This window comes from Malania oleifera, chromosome 7, assembly GCF_029873635.1.
Source record: "Malania oleifera isolate guangnan ecotype guangnan chromosome 7, ASM2987363v1, whole genome shotgun sequence".
NCBI classification, from domain to species: Eukaryota; Viridiplantae; Streptophyta; class Magnoliopsida; order Santalales; family Ximeniaceae; genus Malania; species Malania oleifera.
In genome coordinates, this window is record NC_080423.1 from 2,427,253 (window position 1) to 2,446,415 (window position 19,163).

General features: G+C 36.2%; 1 protein-coding gene across 5 annotated transcripts in view; it reads right to left on the minus strand.

Moving 5' to 3' along the window:
• Window positions 1-19,163, minus strand: part of LOC131160190 (protein HESO1-like) — an 85,150-nt gene that overhangs the window by 20,581 nt on the left and 45,406 nt on the right. For all 5 annotated transcript variants that reach the window (XM_058115592.1, XM_058115593.1, XM_058115595.1 and 2 more), the window contains 2 exons: window positions 15,274-15,458; window positions 3,686-3,781 (listed from right to left, as the gene is read on the minus strand). In XM_058115592.1, the coding sequence (XP_057971575.1) occupies window positions 3,686-3,781; window positions 15,274-15,458 (281 nt within the window). The remainder of the gene's footprint in view (window positions 1-3,685; window positions 3,782-15,273; window positions 15,459-19,163) is intronic.

Below are 19,163 nucleotides of genomic sequence, written 5' to 3' on the forward strand. Positions count from 1 at the left end.
TTGGCATTTAGTTGTTTAAAGTATGGATTAAACAAGAATGGGTGGGATACTAATTTGAGCTTCAGATGTTCTTCAGAGAGTCCATAGAAAGCTATCTCTCAGAGTTATCCCCTCTTCATTCCCCATATTAAAATCTTGGTGGGTAGAGGTAGTAATATCCGTTTTCAAAAAGATCCTTGGCTGGGGAATGCAGTTTTGTCCACCTCTTTTCCATGTCTTTTTGGCTTAAGATCAGGACAAGATGATTCCATTTCTTCTTTTGTTGTTGATGCAGGTGGTCCATTGCCTTCTTGGGATTTCCACTTTCATAGATCGTTAAATGATAGGGAGATGGTAAAGCTATCTTCTTTGCTAGTTCTCTTCAATAGCTGTCATTTTTCTTTAGAGGAGGATAGAAGATAGTCGGCCTTGGTCTATGGACCCTTCAGGGGTCTACTATAGCAAATCTTTTGTGATTTTCTGAATAGGTCTAATTTATCTTTTCCTCTCTATAGATCCATTTGGAAGGCCAAATCCCCTTTAAAATCAAGGCTTTTATCTGGTTGGTCTTGCTAGAATTAATACCAATAACTTGCTGCAGGTTAGGAGACCTATGAAGGTTATATCTTCAGACATCTGTGTTCTTTCTTTTAATTGTTCAGAATCTGCTTTGCATTTGTTCATTCATTATGATTATGCTTGGAGGGTACGGAATAAGCTATTTGATATTTTGGGCGAATGTTGGGTCAGTTCAGGGGCAGTGGAGGATTTTCTGGCTGTTCCTTTTGCTGGTTTCCGCGGGGAAAAGGAAAGGGCAGCAGTCTGGAAATGTGTTTCTTTTTTTCTTTTTTGCAGTCTTTTTGGGATTGTGGATGGAGCGTAATGTGGGTATTTTTCTAGGGAAGAAGTCCTCTCATTTGCATGGTTTGGGAAAAGATACATTATTTAGCTTCTTTGGTGTGTGGGGCAGGGGAATTTTAAGGGGGTAGCTTTTCTGCTATTTAGCATGATTGGCATTATGTGCAGGAGTGTTAGTTTGTGTTGGTTTTTCTCACTCATCTATTTTAGATTTCAGGTTGTTTCATTGTGTTCTTTATCTGGATTTTCCAGACCATGTTAAGGAGATGTCTTTTTTCTCTTGGTAGTATATTTTTATTCTATTAATGAAATTCTTCTTTTACTATCAAAAATAATAATAATAATAATAATAAAAAAATTCCGCAATGATTCCTTTTTCTTTTTTTGATAATAAAAGAAGGTTTATTAGATTGAGAAAGAGAAGTTACAACCTAAGGGGACAAGAGATCCACCTGAAAAAAATAAAAAAACAGAAAAAAAACAAAAAATAATAATAAAGATGAAAATTAAATATTAACAAATAAAAAATAACTGAAAAGTACTCCTATCCAAGAAAACTCCTTTCCAATCCCTTTCCGTCATAATTCACTGAGCACTTTAAATTTGCAAGCTCCCTCCGACTCTTCTTCACCTTGTGCTTACCCCCCTCAAAGCGCACTTCAATTCCACCAGCATCACACATTTTTAAGTCCAATTTATCCATTATATCTTCTAAGTCCTTCTAGAAATCACCTCCACTGGTGTAGGTAAAATTCCATCATTGCACTGTTGTATACTATACAAACCATCATACTCAAAAATAGGAACCCCCTCCAATCCTTCCACTGGGGCAGGATGAACATATGCTAGATCCCAAGAACATCACAAGAATCAGAAACATAACCATATTGTTCCTGAATCTCATCAAACAGCAAACCACCACCACAGTCAAACTCGCTGATGTCATCACAATCGTCATTTGAACAATCTCCCCATTTCTTAGCCTCCTTTCCTTTGCTAACTCCCATTTGCTATATCCTTCATCTTAGCAAGTGTATGTTCTACAATGCTCAACTCTCCTTCAGAATCTGTCCTTATAGTCTTTGGCTTTATCGCACTGGAATGCTCTCTTTCTACTTCATATAATTTCTTCATTTCGGCACCCATCATTGCAGCCTTTCAATGAGCGTACACTTTAGGACCCTTAGATTTTTCAGAATTAAAACCTGAAACACTAGATGTCCTACCCAATCCAGCTTCTTCTTTTTTATGTAGACACCAACCCCTAATCCCTCTTGATTTCCTACTTCCATTGCCTGCTCTTTGATGTTACTGGAACACCCCTCCTCATGCCCGCCAAGGATGTTGTTTGAAGAGGAGCGCAGCTTAGGATTATCATCCTGTATCTTGTTCGAAAATGACAGCTGATCATCTTGCTTCTGCTCTGAAAATCTCTGAACTCCCGCAGCCTCTCCAGATTTGAGCTGGATGACTTACGGACTGCTCTTGGGCCTCCATCAACAAGCCGAGTGAAGAGTTTAAAAGAAGCTTATTATTCTCTAACAGCTGGGCCATATCTATATTAACTGTCAGACCAGGCCCAGCCTACTCAATCTTCGTCAACCCATCACCCCTGCAGAAAATCCTGGCCGCCTCTGATCTCGGCAGCTCGGCTGGAAGCGATATCCTTTCCAGTGTCGATTGGTTATGCGAAGCTGACGAAGTCAACTTCTCACTCATTCTTCCCCCACAGCAAGTGCAGACCCCCTCATGCATGCTCTTAGGAAACAAGTGATCTCCATCGTCACTTGCGCTGCCTGAGACAATTTGACACCACGAACGATTATTGTTCCTCTTGTTATCTGTTTTATTAGATCCAGACCGACAAGAACTCTCCAAAGCAACAAACGCATCCCTGAATCGAGACCATCCATCCCATTTAGCCTTTTAGGAACAAAAATGGAATACCTTTTACCCCTCCATCCATGCCTTTCCATGAACTTCCCTGCCCTAATCACATGAATCCCCATCCAATAATCAACACAACCCACTCAGACTCTTCGAAAACCCTTGCACAACCTACCTTCATGAGATGGGAACCCCTAAGAAAACCATGAAGCCGCATCTGAAGAGAGACGTACCGACCAATTGCACTTACGGTTCTTCACAAGGATAAACAAAGCCCCAACCTTCCCTATCTTATCCAATCTCAGATTGAAGGACTTCCCTTCAATCTGTATTGAACAAACCCCCACCATCAGTTCGTACAATCCCCATCAGTTCATCCCAAATAGAATTTTTTGGTGTCACTTTTTTGCATTCCACAGTTTAGAGCATATTCTGTATAAACATTCCACAGTTTAGAGCATATTCTGTATTGCAATCCTGTTACTGTGCCCATTCCACGAACCAGAATGTTTGTAACATTGTTCCATATGGATGAGATGGGGGTATAGGCCAGGACACAGAATCATCTGATAGTTCTGTTTCAACTCATATTAGCTATTGTTTTCAATCAATAGTATGCACAAAACAGAGAAATTTATAAAATCTATCATCAACTTTTTGACATCTGCACTAGTGCCCAGCAAGCATTCACTATAACATGACCCTTTAGAAAACAAAAAGAAAGGAAGAATTAATTAAAAGCAAGAAACAAAGAATGAGCATAGCTTTGAAAATCTCATAGCAGGATAACAAAAAAGTAATAGGCACATTTATCATCTCCTTATTGCGTATCATATAGAATTGGATACTTTTGGCAAAACACAAAGATATTTGTGCCTTGACTGGTAAGGTCTATGAGACAAGAACACCTATTTAATGAACATAATACAAAGATGCCACGAAAAAGGGGTAAAAATGATACCTGTAAATGAAATGCAACCAAGGATATTATGGATAGAGAGTTCAGCGTTCTATCTTTTGAACTGTTAATTTTATGAGCTTTTGCCCAATCTTTCATCTGCAATGAATAAATGATCGTGAGGGTGCATGTGCCATGAGCCCATAAGGCAGAAGGTTTAATCAAGTAAATACATGAATGCATGTTCTTGGAAATACAAACAAATACATATAGAGACAAATAAAAAAAAAATGAATAAATTGAGCATGTATGTGTGCAATTTCATGCTGTCAAGTGCTTTATTAACTTTATTCCTTGTTGAAAGCGACCTTTAATAAAACATAAAAAACATTTAAACAAAATTCTTTCCAATCCACTCTTATCTCTGTTTCATTGAGATGTAGGACAAGAATATAATTTTTGAACAGAAGATAAAAAGAAAGATAGGCAGAAGTGGAAGGAGAAGGGATTGGGGGCAGAGGACAATTCTCAATCCAAATCAATGAAGTCTAATTCTGAACTATAGGGTGCAGTTATATAGCCACTTAAAAAGTTAGGAATTACTCAAATAGAAAAGAGAGATTATATCCAAAAGTTCAAACCTCTAAAGCAAAATCACTAAAAATTCCCAAATATAATTATTAAAGATTTGCACATATATTGAATCTCAAATTCGCATAAGCCAAATCCCTTTCTCAGTTGCATCATCGTCCACACCACCACCACACCCCCCCCCCCCGGCCCCCACCCCACCCCAGCTCAAGGAAACATGGGGTTTGAGTTTTGAAGTTCTGCAGTAAGAAAAAACCTCCTTCCCAATTCTTGAATGGTTTGGCCTGAGGTGTAAAACTTTTATTTGGCACCAGCTTCTCTCCTTGGTTGTGGCAGCAATGATGCAGTGCAATTTTGTCTTCTATTGTAGCATTGAATTTGTACAGAATGATTAAGTAGATGGCAGCTTGCCAGGCTGTTTTGTCCACACTGAGCTAGTTTATATCCTGAGCAATGAACCTGGGTTTCCACAACCCTATTTATCTGTATCTCATACTTTGCCAACTCTACTTTCCAATTTGATTAAGATTTAACCTCTTTAACCCCTCCAACAGTGCTCCCATCACTTTTTGCTGGCTGTATGTGTTAGCCCCACTTGTGATGTTGTTGGACTTGCATACAGTCGCTAATTGCTCCTCTTCGTGACAAGATTGTTGCGCTGCATCTCCTCTGATGGAATTCCTCTGTTGATTGAAGCTATAATCTCCCCTTTTTTTGATTGAAAAATACGAGGAAATTTAATTGAATGGAAGCGAAAATACAAAAATCTGAAAAAAATCCACCTTAGAAGAGAAAAAAAAAATGAAAAGAAAAACCACATCAAAGCAGTACTGCCATCCAATCACGCTGAATATAAGAAAAAGATGACCTTTTAAAACAACTAGGAACGAATGTCGACAGCGATGCCATGTAGTAAATCCTATCCCAGAGCATACAGCAAGACATCCTCTTCCCTGAGAAAATGCAAGCATTCTTCTCCAACTAAATACCCCACAAGACAGCAAAAGACCAGCATCTCCAGTGTGCAGAACCATCTCTAGTAATAGTTAACAAATTCTCAACAGGCTCCTGAAGGACCCAACACTCTCCAAATACTCCTTAATAATTTGATCCAGACAATCCAAGAAAATGAACAATGAAGAAACAGGTGAGAAGCAGTTCAGAGCTTTCAAAACATAAGGAACAAACTTTACGATATAAAGCCTTAAAAGGACTCCTACTCTGCAATAGATTGTTAGTGTTAACTCTATTAAGAACATGGGTATCGCCCAACAAAGACAAATATAGTTAGCATCGCTAAAAATAGAATGCCCAGCTGACAGAAACGATCTTAGTGTCCCCCTGGTTCTGTCAAGTTATTGCCAAAGCATCTCCCCAGTTTCTTCAAGACAACCTCGGTCTTTTGCAAAGCAGCCCAATAGTTAGCATTTAAAGCTGAATGCACAGTTGACAGCAACCAATAACCATCATAAATATAGCAACCCGGCAGCAGCACAAGATAGGATCGAAGATGTAATGGCATCTCCTCCATCATTTTCTTCTCTCACTTCTAACAAAATATGATTCAGAATTTTTTTCCTTTTTTTGGGTAGGTTTGGAGGGAATGTGGGTGGATCAGCAACACAGACAGTGAATTTCACCATTTCACACATAGCAGTTGACAGCCAAGATACTGGTGGGGAGCATATTTGGAAAAGTAAAACAAGTATAAAATTGAAACTGACATTGAATGATTGAAGGACCATGCTTTGCACTAGCACCAAACTGGTCTAGGTTGGGAAAGAGAAAGAAAAAGAGAGAGAGAGGGAGACAACAACAACAACAAAACCAAGCCTTAGTCCCACTAAGTGGGGTCGGCTATATGAATCCTTTTCCGCCAATTTATGCGATCATGGACCATTTCTTTTGATAGATTTAAGGATATTAAATCCTGACTTACTATCTCCTCCCAAGTTATTTTAGGTCTACCCCTACCCCTTCTACTGCCCCCCACAGTAACTAAGTCACTCTTCCTCATAGGTGCACTATAAGACCTATGTTGCAAGTGTCCATACCATCTGAGTCGTCCCTCCCTTATCTGATCTTTTATAGGAGCTTACACCTAACTTACCACGAATATGTTCATTCCTTAATTTATCTTTCAATGTTATACCACGCATCCATCTAAGCATTCTCATCTCAACAACTTTTACTTTTTGGATATTATGTTTCTTCGTCGCCCAACATTCCGATTCATATAGCATAGCTGGTCTTACAGCTGTCCTATAAAACTTCCCTTTCAATTTTAAGGGTATTCTACGATCACATAACACACTTGAAGCACTTCTCCATTTTAACAATCCTACTTTAACTCTATGCATTACATCATCTTCAATTTCTCCTTCAACTTGCATAACAGATCCAAGGTATCGAAATCTACAAGTGCTATTTATTTCTTTATCATCAAGTTTAACTTTGTCTCAAATATTTCTCCTATCATTACTAAAATTACATTTCATATATTCTGTTTTATTTCTACTTATCTTAAAACCTCTAGATTCCAAAGTTTCTCTCCATAATTCTAACTCAGCCTCTACTCCGTCCCTAGTTTCGTCAATTAATACAATATCATCTGTAGACAATATACACCATGGAACCTCCTTTTGAATACTCTTAGTCAATTGGTCCATCACTAAAGCAAAAAGATAATGACTCAAAGCAGATCCTTGATGTACACCTATGGCAATTGGAAATTCTCTAGTTTCTCCATCTATAGTCCTTACACTAGTCATTACTCCATAGTACATATCCTTAATGACATCGGTATACCTACAACATACACCCTCTTTTTCTAAAACCCATCATAGAACTTCCCTAGGTATCCTATCATATGCTTTCTCAAGGTCAATAAATATCATATGCAAGTCCCTATTCTTTTCCCTAAACTTTTCCATTAATCTTCTTAAAAGATAAATAGCTTCTGTGGTAGATCTCCCAGGCATAAAACCAAATTGATTTTCTGAGATCTTCCTTTCTAACCTGAATCTTTGTTCAACTACCCTTTCCTATAGTTTCATCATATGACTCATAAGTTTAACTCCACGATAGTTATTACAATTTTGAATATCTCCTTTATTTTTGTATATAGGTATTAAAGTGTTTTTCCTCCATTCATCTGGCATTTTCCTAGTTTTTACAATTGAATTAAATAAATTAGTTAACCATATAATTCCGTTATCACCCAAGCATTTCCAAACTTCAATTGGGATGTTATCTGATCCCATAGCTTTCCCATTTTTCATTTTTTTAATGCAAACTTAACTTCGTTAACTCTAATTTTGCGAATAAATCTCATATTTTTAGTCTTTTCCTCTTTTGACAATTCTAAGTTTAATCCTTCTATTTGGTTTTCGTTAAACAACTTACTAAAGTAACTTCGTCATCTTTCTTTAATATCTTCATCCTTAACCAAGACAATATCATCCTCACTTTTTATACATTTTACATTTCCTAACTTTAGCAAGTTTAAATATATCTCTTTCTCCTTCTTTTGTACCTAATCTATCATACAAACTATTCAATGATCTATATTTAGCTTCACTAACGGCCCTTTTTGCATCTTTTCTTGCCTCCTTAAATTTTTCAAAGTTATCTCAATTTCTACATTTTTGCCACGTTTTATACCAAATTCTTTTTGTCTTTATGATTTTTTGTACATCTTTATCCCACCACCAACTCTCTTTTCTATTCGAGAATCTTCCCTATAAAGACTCGAAAAATTAAAATGATTAAAATAATTAAAAATAATAATAAATAAATAAAATAACAGATAAATAAATAAAATGAATGGCGTAGGAAAAAGAAAAAATAATAATAAATAATAATAACATTATAATAAAATAAAGAAATTAAATTAAATTAAGATAAATTAAATAATTAGTTGTTAAATTAAATATTTTTACATTGGATTTTAAAAAATAAAACTAATTGAAATAAGATATGTATATAGGTAAGTTATTATAATATATAAATAAATATATATATATAAAGTAAAAGTTAAAGAAAAAAAAAGAAAGAAGAAAGAAGAAAGAAGAAAGAAGAAAGAAGAAGAAGTCAGAGAAGGAAGACACGCCCCCCCCCCTCTGCAAATCTCTGCTGCGGCCATGCTCGCTCTGTCTCCTTCTCTCAATTTCTCGACGAGTTTGCGACGGATCGGGAAATGGAAGGTGCTGTTGGAATCCTGGTTCCACTGCCAACATTTCTACTGGAGCATATTTTTCATGGGAACGGCTTAGGTACTGTTACTGCAGAAAGGTAATTTTTCCTCATTTTCTCAATTTCGCTGTTAATATGCATTTAAATCGACGATCGGACACCACCACGGGGTCCTAGTCATCATCGTCGTCATTTTGGCGTAGGTAATTTTCCAATTAAGGTTGTCTAGGCTCTAATCCAAAGCGAGAGTGGGATTTAGGAAATTTAGCAATTTGGGTATATTTGCAGGTATTATTATTTATTTAGGAATTATGACCCTAGAAAATATTTAAATAATATTTTATTCATGAATAATTTATTAGAACTAGGAATTTAATTTCAAGGTCCGGGTGAGCGCCGCAGGTATTTTTCGGAGTCCCTGTTGGCGTAGTTCAAGAAACCAGGTAAGGGGAAAAATATATATTAAATCAAAATTTTTATGAATTTAATGGAAAAATAAATTGTGTTATATATACATGTATATGTTTCGGTATGGGTAAAATGTCAACTGTTAAAATTATATTTTTTCGAGTTTAGGATTGTTTATTAGATATGTATATGCGAAAATGAACGGATGAAAGTGGAAAAATATTTTCAGTGTAATTATGTAAGGAATGAAATGTATTTTCAGTATATAAACGTTAAATGTTTGTTGGCTTGTTTTACAGGCAATGTATGAATTTTACTACTAAACTGTGTGGCATGAGATTATGTGCAAATATATGTTAAATGTACGAGATGCAGGTTAAGTAAGTAAAGCAATGAGAATAAAATGTGATATGGACAATGTTGCCTGTGTATGTTAAATGCAACCATGTAAATGTAAGACAACTGAAAGACAGCTATGTTAGTAGATCTAGCTCATTTCTATGTGGACTAACTGATGACAGCTAAAAGGAGCTGTGTTAGATTCTAGCGTATTTCTATGTGGACTAACTGATGATGGCTAAAGAGCAGCTGTAGTACAAATGAATGAAATGAAAATGTTATGAAATGAAATGACAAGGAATGACAATGCAATAAAATAAAATGTGAAATGTGAATAATACAAATGGGAAAGAGTCACTTAAAGTGAAACACAGGGAAATGTTAAGTTATGAACATGAAAGAATGTGAATGATTGAATAACAATAGAAAGAATGATGTATTATGATATTAGAAGTGTCTATGTTTGTATAACATGTTACGATTGGGCGAGGCATACTCTTCGCCTGAGGGCTTGCTGAGTAAGGCAAGTGCACTAGTAACTTCAGATGTGGTAGTAGCTGCATAACGCACTAGGGCAGAGGGAACCTATTTGTATGGACGGGTAGAATTCCTTATCCTTAGGGCCTTTACCGGTAAACTATTGTCGAACGGTGTGAGTACGAGATCAATCTAACACTTGAGGGGCTTACTGAGTAAGGTGAATGTCCTGGTATGCTTTATTAGTGACCTTAGGGTTGCCTAAATATAAAAGCAGAGGAGTGCTACTTGTATGGGCGGGTAATCACCCCTATCCTTGGGTAATCTCGTGGGTAAACATTTACATGTGATTGTTAGGTTCAAAAAATGACTTTCAGTATTATGTTAATGATTTGCAAATATTATAAAATGATATTTATAATCTCATGATGGCCACACGCTGAGTTTAATACATCGTTTCTTCCCTTACTGAGATGTGTCTCACCCGAATATAAATGTATTTCTTTTTCAAGATTTCCTCGAGATCGAGCTTTGAAAACTCGAGATTTTTATAGCATTATTAGGAAATAGAAAAAGAAAATGGTATATTTCTGTGTTGATTTTGGGGAATGTAAATATTTATGTTTTATGTTTTTATGTCTTAAGGCTATTGAGTAAGGAATGATTGTGAAAATACTGAATTATTTTGGGAGTTATGTAAATTTATGGAAATGCAGGTGATGGATGATTTAATATGGATTATAACTAGAATTAGTAAACTCTGGTATTATGTTATATGGAGATTATGGTTATGTTTTCCGCTGCGTATAAGATTTTATCAGGTATAACGCGCCGGACCGGGTTTAAGGATTCGGGGCGTTACATTCCCCTTGATTCACCTAAAGTCTCTTTTGCTATCTTTTTAATAGAGCTAGCTAATTTATTCCAAAGAGTATTTGTATCTATCCCATCCTCTAAGGTCCAATCCCCATCTTTAATCATTTTATCTTTAAATTTTATTATATTTTCTCCTTTTAGGTCCCACCATCTAGTTCTCCTACACTGGTTTATCTTATCCTTTTTCTTCCATTTTTTAGTACATATATCTAACACTAAGACTTTATGTTGTGTGGTTAGGCTTTCACCTGGAATAACTTTACAATCCTTGCATGATAAACAATCTACCCTCCAAGTTAAAAAAAAAAAAAAATCTATTTGAACCAATTCTAAATCATGAAAGCTCCCCTATGCAAACCTTGCGCCAAAAATATTAAATATTCAAAAGAAGCTAATCAAATCTCTAAAAATCCTCAATTATAATTGATGTAGGACTTCACATCCCCACACAAGGGGATAAACCCTTAAATTCATTTCATAATTCAACCCCAATTAAAACCTATTACAATCACACACACACACATATATATAGGACTAATATGCTTGAAAATCAAGCAAATAAAGTAAACCTAAATACAACTAGGATACTTCCTTCCTAATAAATGAAACCTTGGAATCCACTAGATAATTACATAGAGAATTTTGAATCATAATAGGTGCACACTAAGGTTTTACTTTAAGCCCCTATCTATTTGCTTCAGTGATAGCCGAAATTATCAAGAATATCCAAAATGACATCCCATACTATATGCTGTTTGCAGATGATACTGTTCTGATTGATGAAAGTAAGATGGGGTAGAATCTAAGTTAGAACTTCGGAGAACAACTTTAAAGTCTAGAGGTTTTAGTACAACTAGAAATAAGATAGAATATATGAAATGTAATTTCAGGCATGTATAGAAGAATATCAAAGACAAGATTAAACTTGATAATCAAGAAATTAGTAGCACTAATAGATATCGACATCTTGGATCCATTCTGCAAGAGGGAGAAATTGAAGAGCATGTACTACATAAAGTTAAAGCAGGTTGGGTAAAATGGAGGAGTGCATTATGTTGTGTGATCATAGAATATCACTAAAATTAAAAGGAAAGTTCTATAGGATGGCCACACAACCAGCTATGCTTTATGGATAGAATGTTGGGCAACAAAGAAACAACACATTCAAAAAGTAAGAAGTGACCAAAATGAGCATGCTAAGGTGGATGAGTGTTATAACATTAAAGGGTAAATTAAGGATTGAACATATTCACAATGAGTTAGGTATAGAACCATTAGAAGAGAAGATATGGGAGGGGCACCTTAGGTGGTTTGGATATCTAAAACATAAGCCAACTTGAGAACTAGTGAAGTAAAGCAAGCTAGGCATTATAAATGGTTCTACAAGAGGAAGGGGTAGACTTAATATAAGTTGGAGTGAGGTAGTGAGGAAGGATTTAATAGCTCTTGATTTAATTGGCAGAAAAGGATTCATATAATTGACTCCACATAGTGGGACTTAAGGCTTGTTATTGTTGTTGTTATTGTTGTATATTAAATGCTACAAAAATAGGGGGAAAAATATGGAAACATTAAATTACAAGATCGCTTAAAAACCTCTAATACAACAAACATGATGAATTTGCATCCTTGAAGCTCACATAGCATCATTTTCCCCAGTTGGTAGATATTCAACCTCAAGGAAGAATTGAAGAACAAAGTGCACTTCTTGTTGGATGATACAATCTGCAAGCTTAAAAAATGAGCAAGCAAGGATGAGAGTGGTGAGAATTGTTGAAGACAAACTTATTGGAAATGACAAATTCCACATATGCAACCTCATTTGTGTCTTCAGCTTTGGACTAAACATGTTTACCATGCATAGATGGCTTAATATTTATATTTCCACCTCCTGAGGTTCCATCGCAGATTCCTTGGGCTTAGATGTTAATTTTGGCATATCTTTCATGTCCTCAGCTCTTGTTGGTACCACAGCTCAAATTTTGATATAGGCTTACTTGACATCTCCATAGGCTACTTGACGTCTCCATAGGCTTCTCATCCTCTTCTCCAACATTGAGCTGGCTTCTATCAACCACATCATGAGCTTTAACAAAATCAATTTGGTGCTTGGCTTGATGAACGTTGGAGTAATCAAAATTATGGTCCAGCTGGTGGCACCATGTGTGCTCTCAAATTCTCTGCCCTTCTATCAATGCCACTAATCGGACTATTACTTTGGCCACTTCACTGCAGAGATCTCTCATATCCCTATGTAAGTCCGCAATTTCTCTATCTTATGGTTGTTGATCTTGAATGGAGTGTTTTACAAGGACACACACGTGATCCCTCCAACCCTTTGAGAGCACCAATTTTATTTTATTTTTACTAGACTTGACCTGAGAGTAATGTAAAGGTGCAAAAGTTGGGCTAGACTAGCTTAGACATCAGTAATATGGGCACGACTGGCAATGGGATTGAATTAGATAGATGTGGCCCAAAAAGAGGGAAAGTTTTTTGGCAGACTTATTTGGATATGGCTCTAAGTTTTGGGCTTGGAATTAGGCTTAGATAAAAAACAGTGTGTATGGTTAGGTTATGTGAACCTAAAATAGAAAAGGGATCCAAGCTAGGGCTTTAGGACAAATTAGGATGCAGAGGCCCTAGAGGAGGAGGGGTCAAAGAGAATTGTGCTGGTGATTGTGGAGATAGCTGGTGTTGGAGAGATGCGGGGTGGAAGGAAAGTGCTTGTAGTGCAATGACAAGGTCAAGGGTGGGTTGGTTATTGTAAAGTGAAAACCGGTAAGGGACACTGTTCTTCAATGAGGAAGAAGAGTGGAGTGGACCCTGCGAAAATCACTGGAGTTCTGACAAATAGCTGTCAAGGGTCGATGGAGCCCATCATTGGTGGGATATCTCATTCAGGCCAGCATCACATGAAGTACTCAGGCAATGCAAATCTACTCATGAACCCATCCGTGTTCTGATTCCAAAGATTTCAACATCTCCAACTTCCAGCATACAGCAATGACTATGGCAATTTTACAGTAGAAGGCTGATGGCATTGCTCCCTTGCAGTTGTGTACTAGATAGGGTTGGTGCTGTGATTCAGGGAAGATTGATGGTGGTGGGACGGGCCAGTAGAGCACTAGATTGGCTCCAATACCAAGTTCATGTAGGATACACGGTCTTAAACTTCCACGAAACTGTTGAAATTTCAATTGAAATTTTTGCTTCACACCACCCACGTCGAAATGGTAGATTGGTAGTCAATTTCCATTTTATAAAATTTCTCTCAATCACCCAAAATTTGTTGAAATCAAAAAATTTTAGTGAAATTTATCAAAATTTTAACTATAGAATGAAATCTCCTTGAAATTCAAATTTGAGATTCAAAATTGAAAATTTTCACTTAATTTATCCCTCTTTTTATTGAAATTAAAGAATATTACAAAAAGGACATGAGTAGCTTTCAAACTTCTGCATTTACAAGAAAAGTTCAACTTAGATATTAGCTAAAAGCATTTTATTTGACCATCTGCGTCTGAATTGTCCCTATTTGAAAAAAAAGGTGTCCCTGTGCCACAAGGCTCCCCACTTCGTGAGGATAGGGGGAATGTTGTCACAGTGTGCAGCCTTACTCCTACTTCTATGCAGAGAGACTATTTCCTTGGACTCAAACCCATGACGAACCAATCAAAAAATAGCAACCTTATCGTTGATACGAAGCTCACCTTCTAAATTATCTGTTAATTGAATATGTTTACTTAGATCATTACCTTAAAGTTCGGTACCTTATACACTACATACGTGCCCTTGATGTATTTTATTTATAATATTTTAGCTCTAAATCTTGCATTATTACATTTACAAATAGTTTCAAAAGTTTCATAATAGAATTCAACATTTTACTCCTAATTTCACCATTTTTCAAAAAAAATTGAATTCAAAATTGACATTGATATACAAATTTCCATCCATTTCCGTAATTTTGAAGCCTCAAATTGAAATCTGAAACCTTGGTAGGACCTCAAGTCCCCACACAAAAAATCAAATTCAATTCATAATTCAACTCCAATTTTAACCTATTATGATCACATATTTATAGGCCTAATATGCTTGGAAATCAAGCAAAACAAGGAAACCAAAATGCTAATAGATTGCTTGAAAATCTCTAAAATCCCAAACAATAAGAATATGCACCCTCAAAGCTTATTAATCCATATTTTGGATTTTGAAATTATAATATCCTAAATCACTATCTCGGCTGCATCAACACCTTGAAAAATATAATCAAAATTACACTAAGGTTATCCAGTATTCCACATTTTATATTGAACTCATTCCAGCTAAGGTCATTCATAAACGCACAAGATCATACTTTAGAGAGAATGGTCAACCTTATACAACTCATACAAATAGTAATCAATAAATCACCCAAAAAAACGGAACACATGTACTTGAAATCTACTTGAACCAAAAGGAAGCCCGTACAGAAGCGAAACCCAAAAAGGAACACCAGCAGGCACATTGTTGAATACAAAAGAGAAGAATATTTCTATGGAAATACCCCAAATTCAAAGCAAGATGTTGAAAATTTGGAAAATGTTAAATGCCATAATGAACTCAATCAATAAAACCTGGAAAGTCAACAAATTCTCATTACTCATGAAACGTTAAATGCCATGATGAACTCAATCAATAAAACCTGGAAAGTCAACAAATTCTCATTACTCATGAAAGACAATACGAAAGAATAAAATAATGGTAGAAAGATTGCTGATTACCAGAAAACTTAGCTTCTGAAATCTTTCATCAATTGTCGAAATGAAGCGGATAACCTGGGATTTTACAATGCCATCCCTGTTCTCCACTGATATATCACATTCGATTCCAGTTCCACGATCAGTAACTTTCACAATAGGCACTTTAGCACTCATGATCGGCTGAACCCTGGAAACATGCCCTCTTGCTGTCACAGGAACACAAAGAAGAATAACATTATAGATTTTAGCACATAGTACACATCCCGTTCAAACAACAAACTAAAAAAAATCACAATATAAGAATTTTTAGAAATCAAGAGTAGACCAACAATTTTCACATGGGCAGGGTAATCATTTCAGAGGAAGTTAAAGTTCCTCCCCTGTAAAATTTACCTTTTCACTTATTTATCATATCTATACTAATAAAATAGTAAAATACTAACAAATTGATTTTTCATGTTGCCTTTCTAATTCTCTCCCTCCCCAACACAGTCTAGGAGCATCATCTGCCTTATGATTATCTGGCCACCATAACCCAATTGTGCTCTTCCTCTCCTTTTGGCAATTCTTAGATACTTCAGCCTCTGCACTGCGCACCCCCCCCCCCCCCCCCCCCAGGGCACTTATAGAAGGGCGTACCAAAGTAAGTTCATAAAATCCAGTCTGCCATTGACTCTGCCAGTTCTGTCACTGATGTTTTTCAACATTAATCATTATGCCTTTTTGAGGATGGGGCTGGGTTTTTAAACAGGAATAGATCCACAGCGTGATTTTATAATTTCTTTTTTAACTACTAGTTTCTACGATTTCGTTTCTGTGGTATTACTTTTTTTAATTGCTTATTTTGCTTTAATTTTTCTTACTTGTCAAAAACAAATCAAACTTTGAAATTTTTTCTTTTCTGGGCTCTAAAAGAAAAAATATGTGTGAAAAAAAAATAACGGAGGAAGAAAAAGGAATGAATTTATTTTTTTGAAAGGAGATGCACACAGGAAAGTATCTGCATCTCACACAGCACCACACAAAGGGTAGATATGCAGCACATACTCGCAGCACATCTTACCATGCCTCACATCACATTATATAAAGGTAGGTTAAAATGGGATTCTATACCATGGAACATACACAAACATCTTAAAATAATGATCCAAATAAAATACCATTTGGTTTAATTAGATTTCTAACATTTTGGCTTGCCAACGGAATGGTAGACAGAACATTGTTTCTGTGAAAACCTTTCATGAACTATTTCTGGTGGAAGCTAACAGGACTCAATGTTTTGGCTCTTTTTGCAGATACTAGATTCAAATTTGAAATCTCACCTAAGGATTTTTTTATTTTTTTTGATTTTCAAGTAAATCAATTCTTATTTAAAGATCGTTTACCTTATTTTTTCAAACATAGATTATTTGTATTCACAAAATAATTTTTGTTAGTTGTGCTTTTTATACATAATATAGATATAAATATAGATGTGCTTGTGTGGTTTTAGAAAATTCCATTTGAAGAATCACTTAATACTATAATAGCCCAAATTGCCGAATTTTACATTTAATTTGATAAAATGCATTTTTCTCTAATGTCATTTAAATCATTAGAAAGGAAACCAACATAATTTTAGGAAGTTGGCATTTCGGACGCCCTTTACTTGAACAATATTTCAATGTTAACTTCAATAGCTCTTGGATTTATGGCAGCACTACATGGATTTATGGCAGCACTACACACATTTACCGATACAAGAATCCAAGGAAAGAGAGCATTGTCAGACTATCATTTTCAACCTTTTGGATGATAAGAGAATTTCATGAGTTTTCATAACATTTAAATAAGGTTCATGAACAACGGAAAGCAAGCACAAACATCACAATCACCTTGCAACCACCTCTTTTGCCTATCACTATTTTGACTTCTTGTTGTGGAGATCCATCTTGACTTGGGTTTGCCCATTGCTCACTGTAAAGGTACTCGAACAAGTACTCTTAATTGCTTATCCTATCGCTCATTATGTTCAAGAACTTCGCTTCCCTAGTCCTATGTGTTTTTTTGCCCAGTCTATTCCTCTATTTCTACCCTTCCTCACATGTTAAAGCAACTTGCTAACCCTAGGTAGAAGAATGCAATGGTTGTAGAAGTGGATGCCATGACCACTTGAGGGGCATGGTCTTGGTGAATCTTCCTCCTAGTAACGAGTTGGTAAGGTGATGCTAGGTATACACCATAAAATAAATTTACGCTTTATCGAACAACTTAAGGCTTAATTAGTTGGAAACGGGTACCCCAAACATATGGTATTGATTATTACGAGACATTTTCTCCTCTTGCTTGACTAAAATATATTCGTGTAGTGATTTTAGTCGATTAGATAGGTTTTTATTTTGCAGTGATTGGGAGGATGAGTTTGCTAATCTTTCTCAAACTTAATTGTCTAGAACTGCGTTTGACCATTTCCCTATTTTGTTGGAATTTTCTAAGGGTAAGTGGGGTCTCTCTCACTTTCAATTTGATAATATGTGGCTCGATCACGATTATTTTCCTTCTATTTCGAGGTGATGAGTTGGAGAGGGGTTGGGCAGGTTTCAGGATCATGAGAAAGCTTAAATGTCTCAAGGAGACCTTGGAGATCTAGAATAAGGAGATTTTTGGAGATATTATGATGAAGAAGGCTGTCATTTTGGGAGAGTTCGATTTTTTAGATAGAAAAAAGGAAGGTGTTTATTTATTGGATGGTGAGCACGCTAAATGGGTTTCTTTGAAGAATGAGTCGAAGGATTTGATTTTTAAAGAAGTAAGGAGTTGGAGACAAAAGACTAAATTTAAGTGGGCCAAAGAAGGTGATTGTAATACAAATTTTTTTCATTGGTTGGCTAATTTGGATAAGTTGGATCCTTATGCTATAAAATGTGCCTTTCTCGGCTACTCATATGCTCAAAAGGGATATCGTTGTTATAATCCTACTTTGAATTGCTTCTTTGTTTTCGCAGACATTACCTTCTTTGAGTCTACACCATACTACACTCAGTCCCTGAGTGCTTCTGATCACAATGAGTCTATTCCTTTGACTAATCTTCCAAATTCTAGTTTGTTGTCCACTTGTCCTTACCCAATCAACCACCTATGTCTCCATGTAGTTTGAGTACTTCTCATCGTCTTGATCGTACTAATTTGCAGGTGTAGCTCCAAGGAAGAGAGTCCCCTCTAGCTTTTAATACCAAGCCTTTGGTTTACTCATTTGATGATCATATTCCCCATGATATTGATCCTCCCATTGCTGTCTGGAAAGGTAAATGCACGTGTACACAACATCCAATCTCCAACAATGTTTTCTATGACTTCTTATCACCCTCCTGCTTTTGTTTTTTTACTACTCTATCATCTCCTACCTTTTCCTAAATCTATTTCAGAAGCCTTAGCCCACTCTGGGTGAAGGAATGCCATGATTGAAGAGATGAATACTCTACAAGACAATGACACTTGGGACTTGGTATCTCTTCCTCTTGACAAGTTTGTGGTTGGTTGTTGCTGGGTATACATTGTGAAAGTCAGCCCTAATGGTTCAGTGGCTTGTCTGAAGGCACAACTTGTTGCAAAGGGGTGTGTATGGTTTGGATAATTCTGACACTTTTTCCCTAGTTTCCAAACTTACATTAGTGTGTGTCTACTCATCTCCTTGGCCACCACCTATCACTGCCCTCTGCATCAATTAGATGTGAAGAATGCCTTCTTGCATGGTGATCTTGAGGAGAAGGTCCATATAGAGCAACCAACTGGGAGCATGGTTTGGATGATTCAGTGTTGTAGTACTTGAGTTTGGCCATTTACAATTTACAATGGATCACTTTGTAGTTTGTATTCTATCGTCATACTTCATCAGGTAGGATCCTTCTTATGTTGTATACAGATGATATTGT